Here is a 27,500-nt window from a genome sequence, read left to right as displayed (position 1 = left end):
TATTTTTCTTTTTTTTTTTAAATTTACTCTTACCATATTATCATTATCATATACTATTATCAACAACATTTAAAAGATGAGAATACCGAATTATTATTAAAAAGTAAATTAGGGTAAATATGTTCTGAGGGGTGACACTACAAAAATGATGCAATTAAACCATTCTTTTTCAACTTGAATTTATTTTTAACATCAATAAGTAAATGCTCAATTGGTCCTTTCTACATACCATGTAAATATAACAGAAAAAGATGACTTTTTGTAAAGAAAACTATTAACATATATGGAATAATATTCAAACTTTGATACCCAGACTGATTAGTTTGTATTTTACTTTACTTCAACTGAGTATTGATATTCCTACAATTTTAGAAGGCTGGTTTTCCAAACTTCGTTTAGTCGATTTCTCTACTTTTCGAGATTTTCCATCCATTCGATGAATTGAAAGTAAACTTTCTTTTAAGCATCAAATGGCATAAGAATTTCTTTAGATTTATGTGAATTTGAAGTTTAAATATGACAAAATAATAGACCGAATTGGAAATTGTAGGGGAAAAAAATCCTCCTTGTCTCAAAATGGGAAAAACGGAGTTACGGAGTCTTTGAAAACCACTCTTCATTTTTTAATGATAGACGGAAAGATGCATTATCAATTTGACAATATCATATCTGATTTCTAAAGTATAATTCATTAGTTATTCGTGTCAATTGCTGTACTACAACCGCTATGATGAAATATAGTAATATATTATTCATCATTGTGCTATCACATATTCACTTTTATGTTATTAACAAGTGTTGACGCTCTATAAAAACGGTGGCCATCTTTAAAACTCCACTCCACTAGACTGTAAGGAAATCGGGTGGATATTCTATTATGACCATCGTGTATTCTCAAAAAAAAATCGTTGTGGTATTTGTATGTAACATCAAATTTAGGCTCAAATCTCATGCTTGGTGAACTTGTTGCTCGAAAAGAGTCTATGCCTAGATATTGGGCCGCTCAAATAATTTGATGAAATAGAATTATTTTATAATGTTGTTAAAACATTATTCAACAAGTATGTTTTTTTTTAAACTATTAAATAACAGGGTTTCTCAAGATAAGGAGTAAATGACAATAGCGAAATGGATTGCAAGCTCCAATCTAATTAAGAGAGATAGATAATGCGGACGTTTCAGGTTTCCCCTTTGTCAAAAAAAAAACACGATGAATAAAACAGTAAAGGCGATGAGATGCGAGAATGGCTTTGTTAATTTTCCCCCCTCAATAATTCCATTCTCTCATCTCTCATTCGTCTTCTGTGTTCCATTCATCGTGTTCTTTTGACAAAGGGGAAACCCGACGCGTCCGTATTATCTGTCTCTGTTAATTAGTAGTTCGAAGCTGTTCTCGTTAATGAAATTGAAGTTTTCATCCGGTTTGACTTTTGTTATTTATATCTTCGAGCTTCAAGCAGCATATAAAATGCATTATCCGCTATTCGTCAAGAACAGGGATGGAAAGTATATAATTTGACATAATTATATTACAGTTTGTGTTACAGATCATAGAAATTCAGGTTGGAAAGGATTGTTTTCACTCAAAAGTGTAAAATAATAACTCAGAACTCTTGATGCCCTTTTGCAATAGTAAATAATAAGAGACGCATGTGCAGATTTAGTTGAATTTTTCTTTAACCTCCCCATTTCAATCACACAACATATCATTATTTACTAAATCGAAGTGATACTAGGCTGCTAGTTGAAGCTGTGAACTATAAAAAGTAATAAACAAAACTGAATAGAACAATTTCAACAACAAAAAAAAGAACAAACTACCAAACACGGAACGTTTTGGGCTCAAAATCTGTTGTGCATCATTCTGACACACAAACATGAAAATGAATGGTCGTTATTTTTCTGGAACTGTTCTTTGTGTATTATTAGCCTTGTACTCTTCAACTCCTTCTCTTGTTAGGGGAAGTACGCCATGGATGTTATGGAATTTAGTTAGCAACGACTAGTCAAAAAACTTAACTTTGGTAAAAATTGGAAACTTTAACTGGATTTCTGAGTCACGCTTATCGTGTATATGAGAATGTGTGTCTAAGCATATGGTCAGCTGTAACAGTGTCCGATTTGATGAGATGACCAAAACTTGTACTCCGGGATCTGGAGTGATCATGAACAAGTTAATCGGACCACCAAGTTTGGTGAGTGGATCAATTTATTGTGTTTCTAATTCAAAGAAAGAGAAGAGTAATATTAGTATTTTGAGGTTATCTGATCAGAGTGGTGAATGACGTACCATGATCACCGATGTTTGACACAGATTTGGCACTTGAAGAAGAAGAAGAAGAAGAAGAAGAAGAAGAAGAAGAAGAAGAAGAAGAAGAAGAAGAAGAAGAAGAAGAAGAAGAAGAAGAAGAAGAAGAAGAAGAAGAAGAAGAAGAAGAAGAAGAAGAAGAAGAAGAAGAAGAAGAAGAAGAAGAAGACGAAGAAGAAGAGAGAAGAAGAAAGAAGAAGAAGAGAGAAGAAGAAGAAGAAGAAGAAGAAGAAGAAGAAGAAGAAGAAGAAGAAGAAGAAGGAGAAGGAGAAGGAGAAGGAGAAGGAGAAGGAGAAGAAGAAGAAGAAGAAGAAGAAGAAGAAGAAGAAGAAGAAGAAGAAGAAGAAGAAGAAGAAGAAGAAGAAGAAGAAGAAGAAGAAGAAGAAGAAGAAGAAGAAGAAGAAGAAGAAGAAGAAGAAGACGAAGAAGAAGACGAAGACGAAGAAGAAGAAGAAGAAGAAGAAGAAGAAGAAGAAGAAGAATTCACTTTTCAAGGTCCGACTCAATCACCCGCCCCCCTCCCTTTCCCTTCCTAATACGGTTTTAACCCTCTCCTTACCACCTATAGGAAAAATCGTCACATTTGTAACGATGCGCCAAACAGTTTTCTTATTCAGATTTCATTTCATTTTGTTTTAGTTATAGCTATAAAAACTTGAGACTGCGTCGCAAGCTATAAAAACTTGAGACTGCGTCGCATGCAGCAGAGCTCATTTTTTTCTGAACAAAATATAGAATAATATGCCCGTTACTGTTCTGTTTGAAAAAAATCTATTTTTGTGTGAGGTGAGTATGACGTTTCGGCTAAGATTCTAAAAATAACTGGTAAGCAGAGAGTTAAGATAGATGGTCACACGTTTTATCTATATCTAGACGTCTACGGTCTTACTCTTCCTGGTGCTGAAATGAACCACATGAGATAAACATGCCGTAAATCCTCAAATCTTCGACTAACAAACAGAAGCAGCGTTGCTCAACGGTATGGTCTTTTCTTCGTACCCGAAAGCTACCGAGTTCGACTGACTGCCCGTCGCGCTGTGTGACATTGAGCAAGCCACCTCGCCTTAGTTGACATTTGCGGCCCTGCTCTGCGGCTGACGCCTGGGTTATTCAAGTCTTCTTTTGGAATAGATCTTAAAGACAAATTTCTCCTCGGGGATGAATAGCTTACTAACTGATTCCTCTTGGTACTTGGTCAGCACATAAGACTGACACGGTGGAACGCCATCTTTCTTGGTTGGAGGGAATGAGTAAATGAAATTTTATTTATTTATTTATAAAATATATGGAGTCTGTTTTTTCCAAAACTATTAAAGTCGATTTTTTCTACTTCTTGTTTGAGATTTTCAATCAATGAGATAAGTTGAATAGTAATTTTATTTTAAGCATCATTTGGCACAAGAATTTCCTTAGATTTGTGGGAATTTGAAGTTTAAATTTGATAGAATAATAGACCGAATGAGAAAATTTTAGGGGAGATAAACCTCAATTTTCTCAAAATGGGCAAAACAGAGTTATGGAGTTTTGGAAATCTAATCTTCATATATTTCTAGATATTAGGTGCTAGCTTACCCGTCTGTTGATGTCCCCTCCAAGGCGATCCATCTCTCCAATCATGGCTGACAACAGAGAAGACTTGCCACAACCTTCAGGGCCGACGACAGCCACAAGAGTTTCCTGAGACACGTTCAAGGAAATACTGAAGTGTAGAGAATTAGAACAGTAATCTTTAGCAACAATTAATTACGTGTTATAATATATTATAAGATTGAGCATTTATATAGCGCAATATCCACTAAAATTGCTAAACATGCTCAAAGTGCTTTGCAAGGGATCACATGTCAACAGCAACACTTAACAGGTAGGAAAAGTAATGAGGTATGTAAGGCGATAATATTACAATTATTATTCTAACAGCGACAACGCTGCTAAAGACCAAGTACTCGTTTTACACCTGAGTTTGGAGAGAAAATTCGAGCAAATTGTCTTTCTACGAACTCAACTACGCGCCGCTCTAAGCGGGACTCGAACTCTGGACCTTCCGGTCCTGAGGCAGCTGACACAGCTTAGCTGCATAAATAAATATATAATGCAAGACAAAGCAGGAAGAAAAATGCAAGAAAAAAGTCCCCCCCCCTCCAACCCCCCTCCACACCCCCCCCCCCCACTCCACCCCCCCCCCACCCCCCTCCACCCCCCCCCCGGAATAAAATCAAGGGATACTATAAACCTGGGGTATTATGACCCTGGCCTGTCCTCCGAAGACGAGTGACATAATATCACAAGACCACGAAGCCGCATGTGCTTTAAAAAAAAAAATAGAGCAATATCCACTGAACGTATTCAAAAAACTCTACAAGGGGTCCCTTGGCCAACAGCAACACGTAACATGTAGAACGGGACATAACGCCTGTTAGGCGATATTACAAATGTTTTTGGACAGATACAACGCTGTTAACGGCCAGGTACTCATTTTACACCAGAGTACGGTGAGAGATTGTGAGTAAAGAGCCTTTTCAAAGGACACAACTATGCGCCGAGCAAGGCTCGAAACCAGGATCTTCCGATCCAAAAGCGAGTGTTATACCACTAGACCACATAGCCGCACATATTATAAACAACATTCACTGTTGATTTGACAATTTACGTAAACGCTGTTTCAAGGTATTAGATATCTAAAACAAATAATGTCATTGTCAAGAATCGTAGTAGGACTCAACTATGCGCCGAGCGAGGCTCGAACCCAGGACCTTCCCTTCCGAAAGCGAGTGTCATACCACAAGACCACATAGCCCCAAGTAAGCTACACTGAGGTGTGTGATGTTACAAAAATAGTTTATTTGAAAAATAAAAAATCTATAGATAGCTATCAGATATTCAATAAATTGTATTTTGAGATAGGGAAAAATTATATTGTTAAATAATAATAATAATAATAATAATGCTGAAAACTTATATAGCGCTATAACTCCGAGACACCAGACTCTAAGCGCTTAAATTACAAATTACTTTGGCTGAAACATACTCATTCACACACACAAGCACACACACACACACACACATACACACACACAACACAACACACAACACAAACCAAACCTATCTTGCTTCTCATACCATCTACTAAAATCGAAACAAATATGTTTTTAGCGAACGTTTAAAAATAGACAAAGATTCTTTTTCACGAATGCTCTGCGGTAAGGCGTTCCATATAGAGGGTCCGAAATGAGAAAAGGATCTCATTCCAGCATTTTTCCGAATTCGAGGGACAACTAGTTTTGTGGAATCACTGGCCGAACGTAAGGGGCGGGGTTTTGAATATCTTTCAATTAGTTCTGAAAGGTAGGAAGGGGCAGTACCTTCAAGACAACGATACACTAAAACACAAGCTTTGAATTTAATTCTTTTCTCAACAGGCAGCCAATGCAGGTCATGAAGTAGAGGTCCGGCAGAGTCGCACCTACGCTTCATAAATACTAGTCTGGCAGCGCTGTTTTGGACAATCTGAAGACGTTTCAGATTGTATTGCGAAACGCCAAACAACAGAGCATTACAATAATCCAATTTCGATAGTACGAGGGACACAACCAGGTGCTTGGTCACATCCTCAGATATGAACCGTCTAATGGAAGCAATCTTTTTTAGTTGGAAAAAGAGAGATCTAACCAAATTATTAACCTGATGCTCCATCGAAAGTCCAGAGTCTAAGAATGTGCCAAGGTTTTTCACTTTGTCAACAATTTGAATAGAGGCATCCCCCAACTTCAAATCTGTTTCACTTTTCCACTTCCTGTTCCCCACATACAGCACCTCCGTCTTATCATCATTCAGTTTCAGTCTGTTCTCATTCATCCATTTCTTAACACTTTGGATACAATTTTTACTATTGGCTGATACTTCTTGTAAATTTCTCATATTGGAAACGCAGTACAATTGCGTATCATCAGCGTATTGATGGTAAGACAGACCAAAACTTCTGATGATTTTAGACAGAGGGCCAACGTACAAAACAAAAAGAACGGGTCCAAGTACTGAACCCTGGGGAACCCCACAATCAAGAAAGATTTCCTCCGATCTATATTCATCCACCGTAATAATCTGTTTACGATTAAACAAATATGACCTAAACCAATCAAGCGCAGCACCAGACACGCCATAAGTAATTTCAAGACGTTTGAGAAGAAGATTGTGATCAATAGTATCAAAAGCAGACGATAGGTCAAGCAAATTCAGCAAAGAACATGAACCATTGTCTATAACAGAGAGGAGATCATTAACAACCCTAACAAGTGCGGTTTCCGTCGAATGATGTTGCCTATAAGCAGACTGAAATTTTTCTTCAAGACAATTATTTTTAAGATGAGACAGTAATTGTTTCAAAACAAGCTTTTCTAAGATCTTAGAGAGAAAAGGAAGATTAGAGACAGGGCGATAGTGCTTTAAGTTCTCTTTATCGAGATCAGGTTTTTTCAAAAGGGGTTTGACATGAGCAACTTTGTAAATGTCTGGTACAGCACCTGACTGCAACGAATTATTAACAATACATGTAAATGGTGTTAAAATTACATCAATGCATTTTTTTAAAATGGCAGTATTTAAGGGGTCTAAATCACAACTTTTAGTTGGAGACGACATAATGCAATCACGTAAGTCAGCTTCAGTAATCTTTGAAAAATGTGTTAACGAATCACCATGAAACTTGTCAAATGTTGTAGGGATCGATTCAGACGAGAGTTCCTTCCTGATGGTATCCGTTTTTTCTTTAAAATATTGACCAAAGCGAGTTGGTAGATCTGCACGATCGATTAAAGATGGGAGAGCTGGTTGCGTCTGTTGTCCCAGCAGTTCCTTGGTCAAGGCAAAGAATTGTCTCGAACGTCCCACGTTTTTGAGGCTTTCTTCATAGAATTTCTTTTTGGCCCTGAAATTGACGGCTTTTGCATCATTTCTAGCCGCGATGTATCGCTTCTTATCTACAGCATCTCTGGATTTGAGCCATTTTCTTTCTGCCCGCCTCCTGGCTAATCCATTCAATTTTATTTCGGTATTATACCAGGGTGCTTGACGTCTCACTTTTACTGCTCTAGTTGTTAAGGGAGCATGCTTGTCCACCGTACCAACAATTGACTCGTGGAGACCATTCGCATCATGTTTATTTTTAACGTTATGGTCAAGGTCTTGTTTAAAAATGTTCATGTTTATATTCTTCAAATTACGAGATGTTATCATCTTTTTTACTTCGTACTTCATTGGAAATAAAACGCAAAACACAATTAAATGATGGTCAGAGATTAATTTATCAATATTTGAGACAGGTGAAGAGAGAGAATGTTCAATGTCTGTAATGACATGATCTATTGTGTGGCCATGGTTGTTTGTAGGACCGCTTACAAGTTGAATATAGTTGTTTGTGTCAATAATCTCCCGAAATACTTTCGATTCATTTTTGTTTCCGAAATAATCAATGTTAAAATCACCCATAAAAATATTATGCTTTTTGTTAATGGATTGCATAGACATAAATTCTCCGAACTCAGATAAAAAATCAATTGTTGATATTTTGTTTTGTTGGCTTGGTGGTGAGCGGTAGACACAGTGAAACGACTTTTTAAAATTATTTTCATGAATGGCAAATCCAGCGTATTCAAAACTTCTAAAATTATCATGGTGAAATGATATCTTGTCAAAGAGTGACAAGTTGTAAATAATTGCAATACCACCTCCTTTCCTCCCAATGCGTGGAAATGATTTAATACAAAAGCCTTCGGGTGTAATTGCTTTCATAATTGGATCATCATATGAATGATTAAGCCATGTTTCCAAGATGACAAAAATATTAATTTTATGATCTTCAATAATGTCGATTATGTCTTGAGTTTTATTACGACACGATCTAACATTTAGTAATCCAATTTTTAAACTGGTATGATCACTACGTGCAGGTTGTTGTTGTTGTTGTTGTTGTTGTTGTTGTTGCTCAAGACGGTGCTGTTGCTGCGAGTTGTTGTCATGGTGGTCGTTAATTTCATACTGACTGTCACGGACAGTGTTGACATTTGACAAGGAACGGTGAGGATTACTCATTGAAGTGATTAGATTGGATGGGGGACGAGTGTTGATAAATTGAAGCGAGGATCGAGGTCGTAGGGGGAGCGGGCGTGGGGTTGGCCGATGACCAATGACGGTGGTTATAGGGCGTTGTTTTCGTCTACCCCCTCTGAGTCTGTTCACAAAATTAGTATTATAAATAGATCGATGTACACGGTAGTTGTTAAAAGTTGTAAAATATAGCACAGTGAATAAAGTTTCCAATATGGCTGTAAACAAATAGCAGTTTAAAACTATGTTCGACTTTGGAAAATCCATACTTAAGTTTTAAAATTTTAGAAAAATCCTCTGTTAGAAATCGTTAAAATGTATATCAATAAAACCACAAGACTATCACAAATCCGATGGTATTAAAATCCAGGCGAAATGTCAGATAAAAATCACTCAAAACACGTAAATGAAAGAGCCAACAAAAACAAGACTCGCCGGTCAGGCGTGTTACAATACAAAAAAATTAATGTTAAGGGTTTTCTTCTATGTCATTGTCTTTATATTAATAAACAAAATGAAAATAACAGCTCCAAAAAAGAAAAGAACAAAATACCCAACATAGAACGTTTCGGGCTCAAAACTCTGCTTCACTCAACAACAAAAAACAATAAAGATATAAACATATTACTAACAAGATATGAAGTGAATAGAAAAGTGCCAGAAGACAATAGAGAATAAAAAATTTTCGCGGCGGTGGTGGGGTTTGAACCTGCGACCTTATTGGTACGACAACTCCGCCTGGCAGGTGAGAGCGTGGCTCTACCGTGTGAGCTATCCACGAACACAAAAATATTCGTTTCAAACCCAAAGTCATTACTAGATCCCTCTCCCACCCACTTCTTGAGACCGCTGATTCGTTCGTACACCACCATCGCGAATAATTTTGACCAGCAGTTAAGCTTAAAAGCCAATATTCTCAACACAAACATATAACATAGAAACGATTGAGACATTGAGTATGCTCCGGTGTATGGGGTGAATTTTTTAATTCAGAAAAGTGAGTGGAGCAAGCACTTATGTTGGTAACAACAAGATAAGAAGTGAATAGAAAAGTGCCAGAAGACAATAGAGAATAAAAATTTTTCCTATTCACTTCATATCTTGTTGTTACCAACATAAGTGCCTGCTCCACTCACTTTTCTGAATTAAAAAATTCACCCCATACACCGGAGCATACTCAATGTCTCAATCGTTTCTATGTTATATGTTTGTGTTGAGAATATTGGCTTTTAAGCTTAACTGCTGGTCAAAATTATTCGCGATGGTGGTGTACGAACGAATCAGCGGTCTCAAGAAGTGGGTGAGAGAGGGATCTAGTAATGACTTTGGGTTTGAAACGAATATTTTTGTGTTCGTGGATAGCTCACACGGTAGAGCCACGCTCTCACCTGCCAGGCGGAGTTGTCGTACCAATAAGGTCGCAGGTTCAAACCCCACCACCGCCGCGAAAATTTTTTAAACATATTACTAAATTCCAGATTCCCTTTCTTTATTTATATTTGTCTAATTATTTTCAGAAATTCATTAGTCTATGGCAATACTCAATGTAAATTTCCAGAAGTGGATCAATAAAGATCATCAAATGTTATTTCCTTAATAAGGAAAAAAAACGTTCGATATTAATTCAAAATACAACATATGTGACCCTTCGTCTCAAAACGGTATTATGACGGGATGGACCAGATGCTATAAAATCAAATTATAGTTAAACTGGTAAAAAATATGAAACGTTGGTATTTAACACAGTAAAATATGATATTCCTTCTCCTCTATAAAGCATATAAACTCATCTTAAGCATGATATTTCTGGCTACAAATTTCATTTTCAGCGTCTTAGTCATCCCGACTTAATACCGTTTTGAGACGAGGGGTCACAAATAATCTCCATTTTGTATATTCTTTAAAATTGCTTTAACCCTCTCCTTACCGACCTGTTTCACGGTTCTCCATTAACCCTCTCCTTACCAACCACAGGAAAATCGCCACATTCGTTACGATGCAACCAACGTATATAAATCTCATTCTAATTTCTTTCTGTACATCACAAATATAAAGAATTTTGTTTTGTAACAGCTATAAAAACCTGACATTGTGTTGTAGACCTCATTTACTGAACGATATTGTTGATAGAATGTACTTATTGCTTTTCTGTTTGAGTAAGAATTATCTAGTTTTGTGTTGGGTGGGTGTGAAGTTTTGGGGAACATTCTAAAACTGGCTGGTAAGGAGAGAGTTAAACATTAGACCCGTCTAACATAAAAATTGATTTTTAAGTCTCTACTCAAAAGAAATAAATACGGTTACGTCGCAAAATTAAGTTCTTATGACCATGATTTTTAAAATCTTCAAATTTTGTAATTACAAAAGAAAACTGATTGAGACAAATGTTGGTGGAATCGTAACAAATGTGACCCTTCGCCTCAAAACGGTATTAAGTCGGGTTGGTTAAGGTGCTGAAAATTGAATTTATAGCCAGAAATATCAGACTTGTGTTGAGTTTGTATGTTTTATTGAAGAGAATGGATACCATATTTTAGGGTGTTAATGCCAACAATTTGTATTTTTGACCAGTTTAACATTTATTTCGGCTATTAAGCATCTGGTTCGTTCCGACATAATACCGTTTTGAGACGATGGGTCACAAATGTGACGATTTTCCTGTAGATAGTTGGTAAGGAGAGCTACGGTTAAAGTCATTATTCATTCATAAAAGTGAGTGGAGCAGGCAATAATGGCGCAGTGGTGAATGTCGTCGATTGTAGATCGTCCTTCTCGTGGTGAGGCGTTGTTATCGTAACAGTATGGTCGTGGGTTCGAATCCTCGATGAATCACGTTTTATCTCGAATATCTTAGAGAAAAAAAACAAACAAAAAGAAAAAAATCCCACAAAAACTTGAGCTTTTATATAGCGCAATACCCACTAAACGTGCGCACAGCGCTTTACAAGGGGTCCCTGACCAACAGCAACACGTAACATGTAGAACGAGAAATGACACCTGGTAGGCGATATTATATTTTTTTCCCCGACAGAGACAACGCTGTTAACGGCCAGGCACTCATTTTACACCTTTTCTAAGGACTCGACTATGCGTCGAGCGAGGCTCGAACCCAGGACCTTACAATACGAAATCAAGTGTCATACCACCAGACCACATAACCGCACAGAATTAAAACAGAGAAAATGTTTCATTGTGGCTAAATCAAGCATGGCTCAGCGGTACGGTCTTTGGTTCGTACCCGAAAGATATCGAGTTCAACTTCCCGCCCCGCAATAATGTTTTAAGCAAGTCATCTAGCCTTAGCTCACATTTGCAGCGCTGCATTGCGGCTGACGCCTGGGTTATTCCAGTCTTTCCCTTGGAATAGATCATAAAGAAAAATGTTCCCTTAGGGATGAATAAAGGGAATTTATTTAGTTTTTATATTGTTTCGAGATTAAATAAATGCTTACTTTTTAAGTTTGAACGATGCCGACTCATTCCATCTCATTTTGGCTCCGTCCAGCATTATTGGGTACTCTGTAATGAGGTGGGGGGGGGGGGTGGAAAGGGCATGCATAATCAAACAATTCTTACTATTTGGGAAATACGCAATTCTTTATAAATAAAACTTTGTATTCAACATGTCGCATATCTAATTAATACTCTTCAACAGTTGTAACGTCACTTCCTTCCTAATGATGCATGGTAACTTAGTAACACTGGCTCTAAACTATCGGAACAATGGCGGACGCCCGAATGCAATATTTCTCCGGCGAGTATAAAAGCGTTTCCAGAGGGGAAAAACATAAATTTGATCATGTTTTGACTTTTACACATTCTGATCACAAGGCATATGAAAATGGAATGAAAAATTCTAGCCAGCATGAAAAATAAAAAGTAATGATTTTCTTTGTTTAGAACCAAGATGGCCGCCGTTGCCGGGCGGCGTGACAGCAGACTACTGAATCCAATTGAAACGCTCAACTATATCAGGTGGTCAAAAAAACAACAACAAAAAAAAAACAAACAAACGCGTCGCTGTTCATATCTTTCTCTTGTAAAAAGTTATTTAAATATCATTTCCATAATTTCACTACCATTATACATGAAAGTTACAAAGATTTTTAAAAGCCTATTAGCTCTTAACCAGTTTACTGCCGTAAACTGAAAAAAAACACATATTTAAAAATTTGGCCATAAAAATCGTTCTTTAAACATTGGTCAATTTAAATGACCATCATCTTGGCAAAAACTCACAAACTTGGGCTTTCTCTGAAACCAGTTGGGGAAACTAGTATAGTAATATAACGCTTGTTGAGCACGGATAACCTTGAAAATGCTCTACATAAATGTGCAAATCATATTTATTGATTTTTTATTTATGGTTAAAAGCATGTGATTGACAAAACTTGTTTTTAATATGATAGACAATGGCGTCACTAATGAGATAACATCCAACTTTAGAACTCCAAGATATCGTATTGTTGAAAAAAAAAGACATTTTGCGTTCACATACACACACACACACACACACATATATATATATATATATATATATATATATATTATATATATATATATATACACAAACACACACATATATATATAAGTATAATATTATATGTATATGTATATATATATTATATATATATATATATATATATATATATACATATATACGCACCTGCTCCTGGCGTGACAACGACAGCATTTTCGTCGAGTTCTTCTCTGAGTAGGAATGTTTGTATTCGATCACAAGACTTGTATGCCTGATTGGGATAGGAAGTCAATGGAGGAAATATGATCTTATTGGAATTTTTGGTATTGAAAATGAGTCCACGAGGAATTGAAGAGTGGCTTTCCAAAACTCCCTAATTCCGTTTTTCCCAATTTGAGATATTGAGGATTATCTCCCCTAAAATTTCTCATTCGGTCTATTATTTTATCATATTTAAACTTCTCATTCGCACAATTCTAAGGGAACTCTTGTACCATTTAGTCTTTAAAAATAAAGTTTACATTATTTTTCTCATTGATGGAACATTTCAAAAAGTAGAAAAATCGACTTCACTAGTTTTGGAAAACCAGTCTTCAATTAGTCTTTAAAGAATTCAATAGAGATAAAAGTGCAGTTATTTGGTCGGATGGCATGACACTTTTCTTTGGATCGGACGGTTCTGGGTTAAAGTCACACACTGAGCGGCGCATAGTTGAGTCCTTGATAAAAAAAAAGGTTACTCACATTCTCTCACGGTACTCAGCTGTAAAATCTTGAGCGCCAATTAACCCAGGAGTGAAATTTCCTTTTTTTTAACGGCTCAATGACTTTGAGATACCCGTAAAGTTATGAAACTGGAACTAAAATTTCGTAATTCTACGACGGTTTCGTAACAGTGGGCAGGTCTGGTCACGACTTGTATTCTATTACTTCATTCTAAAAATAAAACTTTAAACTTTAATGTTGCGCATTATCCACAAAGTAACAAATTAGGGTTCCGGTACTGACGTAAGATAAATATCTGAAAACAGTGTGTATGAAACAGTACCAAAGTAACTTACTTTGGGTTTCGGTTGCTATTTAGATACATGTGGCGCAACTCCACATGTCAGTTTATTTTCAAAGTTTTCTTTCTTCAAGACGAACTGCCTGCCAGGGTTCACGATATCCATCTTCCCGGGTTTGGAATCCGAGTTTTCCTTCTCCTCCACCACCCATTGCCGATTTGTCCGCGGCTACTTATTTAATTTGTAGCTAACCTTTATATCTAAAGGCCATTCATTCCCCTATCCGCAACCTGGGGACGCGTCGAATGGTAGCCGGTACTCCACACCGAAGTAACAAAGAAAAATACTAGAAAAAAAAACATAAAAAAAATAATCAGCCTGCTTCCCCAGTTTAGACAGGCTCGCACTGCTTCATGCTCACGTTTTCAAAGCTTTATCTTTGATATATATAAAATGTGTTCAAATCGCTTTTCAAAGCTTTTCTCTAAAGTAGTCTTTCAGAGCCACAAAGCCCAGGAAGCCTGAGTTTATTCCGGTTTCTATGACTTATAAATAGCAATAGCTTAATATCCTTTGGATAGGACGCTAGTCTATCGTAAAGTACGTTCCGGCAGATCTAATTGACCCAGCTACCCATTTATTACAAACTGGGTGGACCGGAGGTCTGAAAAAAATAAATCTCGACTGCACCCGGGATCGATCCTGGTTCATTTGCGTGTGAAACGAGTGCCCTACCAATTGAGCTATCGGTGCCCCCATTACTCTAGAAATCTTTACTCTAGATAGAATATGTTACAATGTCTCACCTTGACTGAAAGGTGCACAAACCTAGCCAGGCTCTCCAGCGGATCTCTCAAGTATACGAGGTACACCAGAATCATAAAGGCCGTTTCGGTGTCGAGGTGTGTAGCGGAGTCCAAGAGGATGAAAGATGCGAATGTCACAATCGATGCCTGTGTGGGGAAGTATAATTATTATGGTTAGTAAATATCTAAAATATGTTGTAGAAGTGGGGTGGGAGTGATATAGTGGTGGTGATGATGATGATGATGATGATTGTGATGATGATGATGATGATGATGATGATTATGATGATGATGATGATGATGATGATGATGATGATGATGATGATGATGATGATGATGATGATAATAATAATAATAATAATAATAATAATGATAATAATTGAGATGATGGTAGTTGAGATGATGCTGCTGCTGCTGCTGCTGCTGATGATGATGATGATGATGATGATGATGATGATGATGATGATGATGATGATGATAGTAATGGTAATGTTGTGGTGGTGTTGTTGATGATGATGACGAAGATGACGATGAAGACTCTAATAATGACGATGTATTATGACCTACCAGGTAGACAGATATGTTAGTCACCAGTCCAGATATCATGTGACCGTAAGCCATTTTGAGTAAAGACGACATCTCCAAGAAACGAATAGCCTTGACCTTGGACTGGTACGGTACCTCCCATGCAAACAATTTGATGACCTTGTTAATAGGCAAATATTAAGCAAGGAGTTAAGCAAGGATCGGACATGTTAAGAGACGAGAGAGGGAGTACGTGGGAGGGAAAGTTTTGTATATAAAATTAGTAGGAAAGAGGAAAAAGGGACGCCCAAATAATAGATGGATGGATACAGTAAAGGACAATTTGAAAGAACGGGCCCTTGATGAAGACGATGCTATGAACCGAGTTTGGTGTTGCTGCTGGCTTAGAATCCCTTGTAAAGTAAGCTTGGTACTTGGAGTGGATATTGTGCTATATAAAAGCTCATGTTTGTTTGTTTTCTAGATGACTCTTTTCTATAATAGGGGGAATTGGATCAAAAAAAACCTTGAATTGTGCAAATCAGAGTTGAAAGCATGAAAATTACATATGTTGTAGATTATGAAAAATCCTATAATTTATGATATAGAACCACTCAGTATTAGTTGAGCTACAAGCTTTTTAATATTAGAAAATTTTGAAATAGACGTCAAATGCGGAAAATCGTAAGATAATCAAAATGAGAATTCTGATTGGTTAAGTAAAAACGAAAGAGGTAACATTTAAACGTGTACAAAATGTCCGTAATTTATTTTTAAGATCAGAACATTATGTGTGCCTCACCAAGAAAAGGTCTCACCTTTATTCCTTTCACAATCTCTCGTAACACTTTCAAACGGTGATTTTGACTCGAAGCCATCTTATTTCTGAAATCATCCAGAACTAAGGATATGGAGACGTTCATTGGCACCAGTAAACAAAGGCTTGCGATACCTGAAGAGGAAGGAAAGTAGGGTGTATTGGAATCAATAAACAAAGGCTTGCGATACCTGAAGACATAGAACAGGAGAGTGCATTGGTACCAGTAAATAAACAAAGGCTTGCGATACCTGATGACAATAGAAAATCAGTGTATTGGCACCAGTAAACAAAGTTTTGCGATACCTGAAGACACAGTAAAGTAGGGTGCATTGGTATCAGTTTAACAAAGGCTTGGGATACCCGAAGACATGGGAGGGTAGGGTGCATTGGTACCAGTAAATAAACAAATGCTTGAGATACCTGAAGACAAAGGAAAGTAGGGTGCATTGGTATCATTTTAACAAAGGCTTGAGATACCCGAAGACATAGGAAGGTAGGGTGCATTGGTACCAGTAAATAAACAAAGGCTTGAGATACCCGGACATAGGAAGGTAGAGTGCATTGGTACCAGTAAATAAACAAAGGCTTGAGATACCTGAAGACATAGGAAGGTAGGGTGCATTGGTACCAGTAAATAAACAAAGGCTTGAGATACCCGAAGACATAGGAAGGTAGGGTGCATTGGTACCAGTAAATAAACAAAGGCTTGAGATACCTGAAGACATAGGAAGGTAGGGTGCATTGGTACCAGTAAATAAACAAAGGCTTGAGATACCTGAAGACATAGGAAGGTAGGGTGCATTGGTACCAGTAAATAAACAAAGGCTTGAGATACCTGAAGACATAGGAAGGTAGGGTGCATTGGTACCAGTAAATAAACAAAGGCTTGAGATACCTGAAGACATAGGAAGGTAGGGTGCATTGGTACCAGTAAATAAACAAAGGCTTGAGATACCTGAAGACATAGGAAGGTAGGGTGCATTGGTACCAGTAAATAAACAAAGGCTTGAGATACCTGAAGACATAGGAAGGTAGGGTGCATTGGTACCAGTAAATAAACAAAGGCTTGAGATACCTGAAGACATAGGAAGGTAGGGTGCATTGGTACCAGTAAATAAACAAAGGCTTGGGATACCCGAAGACATAGGAAGGTAGGGTGCATTGGTATCATTTTAACAAAGGCTTGAGATACCCGAAGACATAGGAAGGTAGGGTGCATTGGTACCAGTAAATAAACAAAGGCTTGAGATACCTGAAGACATAGGAAGGTAGGGTGCATTGGTACCAGTAAATAAACAAAGGCTTGAGATACCCGAAGACATAGGAAGGTAGGGTGCATTGGTACCAGTAAATAAACAAAGGCTTGAGATACCCGAAGACATAGGAAGGTAGGGTGCATTGGTACCAGTAAATAAACAAAGGCTTGAGATACCTGAAGACATAGGAAGGTAGGGTGCATTGGTACCAGTAAATAAACAAAGGCTTGAGATACCCGAAGACATAGGAAGGTAGGGTGCATTGGTACCAGTAAATAAACAAAGGCTTGAGATACCCGGACATAGGAAGGTAGGGTGCATTGGTACCAGTAAATAAACAAAGGCTTGAGATACCTGAAGACATAGGAAGGTAGGGTGCATTGGTACCAGTAAATAAACAAAGGCTTGAGATACCTGAAGACATAGGAAGGTAGGGTGCATTGGTACCAGTAAATAAACAAAGGCTTGAGATACCTGAAGACAAAGGAAAGTAGGGTGCATTTGTATCATTTTAACAAAGGCTTGAGATACCTGAATAGGAAGGAAAATAGGGTCATAAACTATTATCAATGAAGTAAAATAGAAAAAAAACGCAACTTATTTATACCAATTTTTTAAACATCTCTCTCTCTCTCTCTCTCTCTCTCTCTCTCTCTCTCTATCTATCTATCTATCTATCTATCTATCTTTCTAGTTCTTCTCTCTCATTCTCTCTGGTTCTCTTCTCTCTCTCTCTCTCTCTCTCTCTCTCTCTCTCTCTATCTATATATATATATATATATATATATATATATTATATATTCTCTTTATCTCTCTCTATCTCTTCTCTCTCTCTCTCTCTCTCTCTCTCTCTGTGTGTGTGTGTGTGGGGGGGGGGGGGGGGAGGGGGCTTCATTTAAGGTAAAATACAGCTCAACACTTACATCCCCAAAGCAAAAGATTGTCTTACCAATAATAGCCGCTGGTCCCATAAATGTATAAGACACAAGTAGAGCCATGAGAATAAGAAGTGGCGTGGTAACTGTGTGGCTAAGCCGGGCAAAGAACTCCTGAATGTGTAGACAGTCTAACGTGATAAGACCGACAGTCTCCTCCCTGCTCACCTCGGCTTTCTTTTCACTTCTCAATGTAAATATCTGTTCGATAATTGTTTGAAAGAGATAAGACAATGCAAGTGTATATGGAATTGTAATCATTGATTGCATACATGACCTGATTGACGGCATTGTTTTTTTGTTCATTGTTTGACTCTCACGTTGTTTTTATCTCATATTTCTTACTGGATTACACTTGAACGTTTTTCATTTGTGCGGCTATGTGGTCTAGTGGTAAGACACTCGCTTTCGGATCGAAAGTTCCTGGGTTCGAGCTTCGCTCGGCGCATAGTTGAGTGCTTGAAGAAGCCTCTTTACTCACATTCTCTCACCGTACTTATGTGTAAAATGAGTACCTGGCCATTAACAGCGTTGTCTTTATCCGAAAAATTGTAATATCGCCTAACAGACGTCATGTCTCGTCCTACATGTTAAATGTTGCTGTTTACCAGGGACCCCTTGTGAAGCGCTTTGAGCACATTTAGCGGATATTGCGCTCTATACTAAAAGCTCAATTTTTTGATATATTGATAATCATAGATACGTATCTTTTAATATGCAGAAATATTAAATATGCCGTTAAAAAAAAGAGACAAAAATACATTCTTCCAATCATTAAACATATTCTGAAAGCAATTTACAAACAATTTATCACATATTATTTGATATTATTGATGCCGTTGCCCTATGGGTAAAAGTTAAAAGACTGTATATCACATTTTGAAGATAATAAAATGTTATATTCACTTCAACCTTTTTATAGACAGCATTGGCCAGCGCAGCCTTGACGGAAATCCCATCTTTAATGGCCAGAAGATGGCATCTTCCAATCAAAAGACACTTGAATTGGAGAGACACAAGGAATAGAACACATAAGCCATAGCCCTGCCACTGGTGCTGGTTTTGGTTTTTAATCTGTAGGTATAGCAGGAAATACCTAAAAATCAAAAGTTAGAAATAGATTAAATTATTTCAGCTTCGTGAATCTGACGTAAAGAAATGTGTTTTTGATTACATATCCAAATCAAAAGTAACATCAATCAATAAGGATAAGAATTATGACAATTATGATGATAGTGATAATAATGATAAGAATAATAATGATAATAATAATAATAATAATAATAATAATAATAATAATAATAATAATAATGATTATGATGAAGATGATGATGATGATGATGATGATGATGATGATGATGATGATGAGATGGTGATGATGATGATAATAATAATAATAATAATAATAATAATAATAATAATAATAATAATAATAATAATAATAATGATAATAATAATAAAAATTTTGCTCACCTTAGAATCAAAGGTATAAGTATTGTCATGACATCACCCAAGAGTTTAGTAGCGACTATGAGTGCAATTTTTGTCTGGTACAATCTCCAAAGTGTACGTAATAGGGAGGCTTGTCTCTGACCTTGACCTCTTTCAGTCTTCCCATACCCTGTGCCCATTCCAGGAGAATGCTGTAGATGCTGCGTATAATACGTTGATGATTGAGGCGACTGGAAAGGAGACATACACTTTGTAATATACACATTTGTGCGGCTATAATGTGGTCTAGTGGTATGACACTCTCTTTCAGATCGGAAGGTCCTGGGTTCGAGCCTCGCTCGGCGTATAGTTGAGTCCTTAGAAAAGGCTCTTTACTCACATTCTCTCACCGTAAAATGAATACCTGGCCGTCAACAGCGTTGTCTCTATCGGAAAGAAAAATGTAACGTCGTCTAATAGGCGTCATGTCTTGTTCTACATGTTACGTATTGCTGTTGGTCAGGGACCACTTGAAAAGGGCTTTGAGCACGTTGGGTGGATATTGCCCTATATAATAGCTTTAGTTTTTTTTTTCGTCTTAATAACCCTGACATAATACAATTTGGAGTCAAAGTGCCATATACAGAATATCAAAATTTATCTTTATCTGATTAAAAATTTCAGGATCGCCGTTCTTGCAGATTGATCAAAATACAAGGCCCTTTCTTACCTCTAATGTCTTAGTAAGTCGAGTTCTTTCCGTGTACATGACATTCTCCAACACCGTTGTCTTGGATGCAACACTCCCGTTAAAGCTGTTATGGCTGCTACTACTGCTACTGGTAGTGTTGTTGCTGCTACTAAAACTAAGATTACTTCCGCTACTGTCTTTTCTGGCCTTTCTGAAGTACGTCATTCCATAAGAATTGCCACTGGTTAGGGAGAGAAAAAAAAATCAATGACATAAAAATATGGGGTATTTTGATTGATTTACCAGTTAAATGCCGTACTGTGGAATAATATCTGGAAAAAGTGTGTATGAAAGGTATCTACCAGACAAAGCAAGAAAGAAAAATACAAGAAAAAAAAAACATCCCCCAAAAAAATCAGTCTACCTCGACTGGGGATCGAACCTCAGACCTTCTGATTACCGATCAGACGTGCTACCATTACACGACAGAGGTAACCCAATAGTTAGGACAATTTTAATACTTATATTCTTCACAAGGTACTCGTTTTATGCTGTGAACACTCGCTTGCACGAAACAACACATAAATTGGACATAAGAGGACGAGGACGAAGATATTATTTGAGTTGCTCATTTTATAATTTTTGAAAATATCAAATTAAAAACTAAGGAGCAGCGACCGGTGCAAGATAAAGATCTGAACAAGAGTCTGGGGCCTTTCATGCACTCTTGTTCAGATCTTTATCTTACACCGGTGCCTGCTCCTTAGATTCTCAATTTGATATTTTCGTACAATGGAAAAACACGTATTTAAAAATTTGGACAGAAAATTCGTTCTTTAAATATCGATCGACTTAGATTTAAATCAAGGACGCGTTTTCGGCCAAATTTTTAAATACGTGTTTTTCCATTGTTACCGCAGCCACTTCCCCTCCCCGGGTAAATAGTGTAACTTTCAAACCGATAGATAGTATGCGCTTTGCTAAGAAGCTCACAACATTGCCATCCGGAAGTATAACGGACCAACACACAAAACTATATGTAACCATGAACTTTTATAGTCTGAATAATATGGTTAAGTGAGAACTACACATAAACGTGGATGGCAAAAAAAAAAAAAAAAAAGAAAGAAAGACCCAAGGTCCGTCACCTTCATTCTATCTATAACGAGAAAGCGTCAATTTCACAGAATTGCCTCATTTTTGGGGCACTTGTACTTTATGTTCTTTACTTGTCACTCTTGTGTGGATATTGATGGCACTGCACATATTGTGTTACAGTGAATGACATAATAAATCGGATGGTGAAAAAGTTTGAACTTAGATATTGACAAGTTTAGTTAGAAGGTCAATTTTTATGAAAAATGAGTTCTTGTCATAAATGATTAAATCAACCCTTTTGTTTTTACATCTTAGGGAAAAATTAAATCTTAATTTCACTTCTAAATATTTTTTTACAGCTAGTCAAGTTGAAAAAGTATGAACTTGGAGAAAAGTTGCTGGATACTTTTCAGATACATCTGACCATAACTTCATGAAAAACACCCGATATCTTCAAATAAAGATAAAAATGTTCTGGGGAGCATATTCTTTCAAAAAATGCAAAAGATTGCAAATCCAATATTTTAACCTTCCGATTGATTATGTCATGCACTGACAAATATATTATAGCAATCTACTTGTGTGGACTTCATTTTTTTAAGTTTCCATCGTCATTTATTGTTGATTATCGTTAAAATATGGATCTTATGGGTTAAATCAACTTAAAAGAAGTATGCATGCTTGTGCTTTACATTGTTTTTGCTGTCCATTTCTCACTTCCACGCCAATATACTTTCGTGATGTTTGTGCGTTGACCTCATGACCTCAAAAAGTCGCGAGAGGGGCTAAAGATAATTATTAGGTTTGAAACCATTTTTCGGAGTGGTGTATGATGTCAATAGGATTCAATAGTCTGATGTCACGTCCGCCCAGCAACGATCAGCTTGGTTCTAAACAAAGAAAATCGGTACTTTTTATTCTTTCTGTTGGCTAGAACTTTTTCACATGCTATGAGATCAGAATGTATAAAATTCAAAACATGATCAGATTTATCATGTTTTTCTCCTCTGGATACACTTTTATGCGCGTCGGAGAAGTATTTCATAAGGGCGTCCGCCATTGTTCCGATAGTTTAGAACCTGTTACTAAGATACTATGCGTCATTACGAGGGATGTGACGTCACAACTGTTGAACCCTATTGTAGAGCGTAGGCGAAGGTGCCCTAATGGTCGAGTCGTGGGATTTTATGCTCTATTGTCTTTTAGCACTTCTCTACTCAATTCAGTACTTGTTTTTTTTTCCTGGGTGGGATTCCTGACCTCCCATAGTGGGCAGGGAGGTACTTACTGTGTCTTCTATCCTCCCTATGTCTGTTTTCGAAACTTGCTTTCTGTATTTGTCTTGGAACGAGATTACGTGGTTTTGTCCTGGCGCTGGCCGGATGCTATGGTTTATAAAACATTTGAGTGTATTCCTCTAAATGGGGACTGTGCTTGTGTTTGTATGATACTTTTAGGTGATCTCAAACTAAGTACTTTGATAGTGTGCTCTTGGAATCTACATCTATTTCCTATTTGAACCAATTCTCCTTTATCTTACCTTTTATTGGGTGTTTTAATTGTAATTCTAGAACTTTTAATTATCCCATTTTCTATCTTTTTACTGGCGCTGATATGACCTTAATGTGTTGCAAGCGCCGTAAAAACCTTAAAAACAAAATCAAAATTTAAAAAAAAACGTCCAGAATCATTTATCATTTTTTTATTGTTGCCAATATTATAGGTATAAAAACAACAATTCCATGTTTTTATCAACATAAATGCCTTCTCCACTCACTTTTCTTGATTAAAAAGGTTTATAGTAATGTTGTCCTGAACTTCTTGGGCTAATAAATAACAACTTACGACTCATCATTGTCTGCATGGCGTCCATCTATCTCTTCTTTCCACAGGTCATCAAAATGGCCTCCGATTTCTTCTGATGACACGTCTTGGGGTACCGCCCACATTGCAGATGCATCGATACTGCCTTTGTATCCGGTTCTAAGTAAGCTATTAATAGAAAGAAGAAAAAGCTTGGGCATATATACAGTGCAATATTTTTAAAAAACGTTCTCAAAGAACTTAGCATTGGGTCCCAAGACAACAGCTACACTTAAAATGTCGGATAACGCCTGCTGGGCAATAGTTCATTTTTCCCGATAGAGACAACATTGTTTGGGGCCAGGTAATCACTCTACACCGGATTACGGTGAGATAATGTGTGTAAAAAGCCTGTTCCAAGGACTCAACTATGCGCCAAACTAGGTTCGAATCCAGGACCTTCCGATTCGAAAGCGAGTGTCATACCACAAGACCGCATAAACACACGAAAAAACGAAGAAACACTAACATCAGTTTTCATATTTGTGACTATAGAATTAATTTTCAGTATCTTGTTCATCCCTACATCATACCGTTTTGAGAAGATGGATCAAATATTAGATATACCGAAAGATTAAGACAGAGATGACGAGCGTTCATCATAATTTGTGACTGTTTCTCACCTGAACATCCAATAAAAGGTCAATCTCGATAGTGGTGAAGCTGCTTCGAGTGGACATGGGTCCTGAAAATGTTGCAACAGGAGAGATTTCCATTTCAAATTAATTATTATTATTATTATTATTATTATTATTATTATTATTATTATTATTATTATTATTATTATTATTATTATTATTATTATTATTATTATTATTATTATTATTATTATTATTATTATTATTATTATTATTATTATTATTATTATTATTATTATTTTTATTATTATTATTATTATATATTATATATTATTATTATTATTATTATTATTATTATTATTATTATATATTATTATTATACATTATTATTATGATGATGATGATGATTATTATTATTATTATTATTTATTATTATTATTATTATTATATTATTATTATTATTATTATTACTATTGTTATTATTATCATTGTTATTATCATTATTATTGTTGTCATCATCATCATCATTAATATGATTACTAGGTTAGCCACCTCACCTGTTCGTCGATTTGCATGTATCCGCGCCTAGTGGCTGAAAGGCCAGGATGCTCAGACCAGCAGTTGAGAAGGGTCAAGGTCACACAGAGACCAAATGACAAATAAAACAATACAAATTCCAGCGTATCCACCACGTAAATCTGTATAAAAGTAAAATAATGAAAAGTTCTACTCCGTGACCCCTCGTCTCAAAACGGTATTATGTCGTGATGGACCAGATGCTAAAAAGTCAAAATATAGTTAAACTGGTCAAAAATATGAAACGTTGAAATTTTGCACAGTAAAATATGATATTCCTTCTCCTCCATAAAGCATATAAACTCAAGATAAGCATGATATTTCTGACTTCAAATTCCAATTTCAGCATCTTAATCATCCAGACTTAATACCGTTTTGAGACGAGGGGTCACTCTTGATGCGGCCAATTAGTAAATAGCCCTCCATAGCCATTACGCTAATGGAGCCTGAGTTTATGTGTTTATGTTTTTTGTGCGGCTATGTGATCTTGTCGTATGACACTCGCTTTCGGACCGGAAGGTCCTGGGTTCGAGCCTCGCTCGGCGCATAGTTGAGCCATTGGAAAAGACTCTTTACTCACATTCTCTCACCATACTCAGGTTAAAATGAGTACCTGGCAGTTAACAGCATTGTGTCTGTCCGAAAACATTGTAGTAGTAGTAGGCATCCTTCCGTCTCAAGAGACGATGGTTTGCGCCCTGTATGGCTTTAGTCTCATCAGTCCTGTTGAGAGCAACGACGGGTGTGACTCAGCAGACCAATCCTTGCATGGCAGTCGCTACCGCAGTTGTGCACACGTAGTTTGACTGTGTGTTTGGTATTTGGATCTGCTGCCTCTCTTTCCTCCTTGTTCTCCTCTCCTCAAACTTCATCTTTCTCCTCTCCTCACCCCTCTTCACTCCCTCCATCACCGCATATCTCCAGCCGCTACGGTCGTCAGCAAGCGACTCCCAGGTGTTTGAGTCGAGGCCTGTCAATTTCATGTCTCGTTTGCAGACATCATAGAAGCGCAGAGCTGGACGGCCAGTTGCTCGCCGTCCAGAAGCTAGTTCACCGTACATGATGTCTTTGGGTATGCGTCCATCGTCCATCCTGTGTACGTGACCAAGCCATCGCAAACGTCGCTGGCAGAGCATGAGATGCATACTGAGGGAGTTCGCTCTTTCTAACACTGCATTGTTAGTGAGTCTGTCCTGCCACCTGATGCCAAGAATTCGTCGTAGACAGCGAATGTGGAAGTTTTCCAGGCGGTTCTCCTGTCTGGCATATGTTGTCCAGGATTCACTGCCAGACAGTAGGCTACTGAGTACACATGCCTGGTATACTCTGAGTTTGGTGTTCAAAGTGAGTTGGTTGTTGATCCACACTCTCTTGCTCAGTTGTGCCATGACAGCGGCAGCTTTGGCGATGCGCTTGTCTAATTCTGCATCAAGTGAGAGGTTGCTGGTGATGGTTGTGCCCAGGTATGTGAAGTGATCAGTGACTTCTAGGTCCTCGTTGTCAATTTAAATTGCTGGTATAGAGGGACATCCTGACACATTACATTTGTTTTCTTGATGCTGATCGTCAGCCCGAATTCCCTGCATGCGTGGGAAAACCTGTCCATCAGCCGCTGAAGGTCTTCCTCGGTATGCTCGCATAGAGCTGCATCATCTGCAAATAGCATTTCCCTTATGAGGCGTCATGTGTCGTCATACATGTTAAATGTTGCTGTTGACCAGGGACCCCTTGTAAAGCGCTTTGAGCACATTTAGTGGATATTACGCTATATAAAGCTCAATTTTTAAAAAAGTTTATCCCAGTTTTTATAGCGTAAAACGGACAATACCAATAGCTTGCTACCCTTTTGGTAGGACGCTTGTCTATCGCAAAGTAATTTCCACCAGATCTAACAGACCCAGCTACCCAATCACTGCTGGGTGGACAGGAGAGTCAGAAAATAGAAATCTCGACTGCACCCAAAATCGATCTTGGTATCTTTCCTTGTGAAGCGAGTGCTCTACCATCTGAGCAATGAATAGGGACCCTCTGATGTTGCCAAGTGGTGGGGTTTTAATTCAGTCTAACAGAGAGTATCTTGAATAAAGGCAGCATAATATCTAAAGGGCAGCAAGCAAATGTCACTCAATTGTACATGGTAAAGAAATCAAGGCAAGGCAAATGGGAATGGTTTTGATAGTATGAAGTTGACGTTACTTGGGTCCTTGTTATTGCCTTTTGCCATCCGCGTTGATGAGTAATTCTTACGAAACTGTCTTAACCAGACTATAAACGTTCAAGGTTACACATAGTTTTGTGTGTTGGTCCATTATACTTCCGGATGGTAATGTTGTGAGTTTCTTAGCCAAGCGCACACTATCGATTGACACGTAAATGTAACGGTCTAATTTTCTATACTGTCTTTCAGCGTTAACGAGGCAGAACAAAGCAGCGTGCGTAAAAATGAATATGATGACAACTGCAAGGAGATATGGTCAACAATTTCACACTATTAAAATTTTTAAATTGTATTAATGAACAATTAGCCTATTTTGTTGGATGATGAGAGACAGCGGTTTGCCTTGGTTATTCAGTATGAGATGAGGAAAATGTGTATGATCCAAAGTGCTGAAATAGTCGTGCAATCTATAGATTAGTACTCACCAATATCTCACGAATAATATATATAATATATATATATATATATATATATATATATATATATATATATATATATATATTATATATATATAAATGATCTGACGGAGAAGTTACAATTGTTTTTAAACTTCCTTTTATGCCTCTTTCGTAATGAGTTAAAAAGTATTGTACTTCTTTATGCAGGTCATTCTTTGTCATTTTTAACATAATTTTAACTTATGAGCCTAGACCAAAAGGCTAGAGCCAAGGCTGTGTATGTGTGCCCTGGCTAGAGCTCAGGTGGTCGATGGTTCGGAAAAGTAACTTATGAGCCTTTCGCAGCTCTGTCATCGGACTCGGATGTTTCGGTTGCCTCCACCAGGTCGTGCTTGAGGTCTAACCAACGTT

At 37.3% G+C, this 27,500-nt stretch overlaps 2 protein-coding genes across 2 annotated transcripts in view; one reads left to right on the top strand and one right to left on the bottom strand.

Annotated features, from left to right (window-relative positions):
* Positions 1–27,500, top strand: part of LOC144958043 (uncharacterized) — a 120,524-nt gene that overhangs the window by 53,347 nt on the left and 39,677 nt on the right. The gene's annotated exons all lie outside the window — the stretch shown is intronic.
* Positions 1–27,500, bottom strand: part of LOC144957598 (multidrug resistance-associated protein 1-like) — an 80,618-nt gene that overhangs the window by 44,647 nt on the left and 8,471 nt on the right. The window contains exons 5-17 of the mRNA XM_078888940.1: positions 24,455–24,595; positions 23,943–24,004; positions 23,302–23,448; positions 20,398–20,599; positions 19,710–19,918; positions 19,149–19,332; positions 18,251–18,437; positions 16,044–16,177; positions 15,268–15,405; positions 14,701–14,847; positions 13,074–13,158; positions 11,860–11,926; positions 3,881–4,007 (exon numbers count right to left, since the gene is read on the bottom strand). Coding sequence (XP_078745066.1) covers positions 3,881–4,007; positions 11,860–11,926; positions 13,074–13,158; positions 14,701–14,847; positions 15,268–15,405; positions 16,044–16,177; positions 18,251–18,437; positions 19,149–19,332; positions 19,710–19,918; positions 20,398–20,599; positions 23,302–23,448; positions 23,943–24,004; positions 24,455–24,595 — 1,830 coding nt within the window. The remainder of the gene's footprint in view (positions 1–3,880; positions 4,008–11,859; positions 11,927–13,073; positions 13,159–14,700; positions 14,848–15,267; positions 15,406–16,043; positions 16,178–18,250; positions 18,438–19,148; positions 19,333–19,709; positions 19,919–20,397; positions 20,600–23,301; positions 23,449–23,942; positions 24,005–24,454; positions 24,596–27,500) is intronic.

Source organism: Berghia stephanieae, chromosome 12 (assembly GCF_034508935.2).
Source record: "Berghia stephanieae isolate SIO BIC M18660-M18661 chromosome 12, UCSD_Bste_1.3, whole genome shotgun sequence".
NCBI classification, from domain to species: Eukaryota; Metazoa; Mollusca; class Gastropoda; order Nudibranchia; family Aeolidiidae; genus Berghia; species Berghia stephanieae.
The sequence above is the reverse complement of the archived record's forward strand: the minus strand, read 5'-3'. Positions and strand labels throughout refer to the sequence as shown.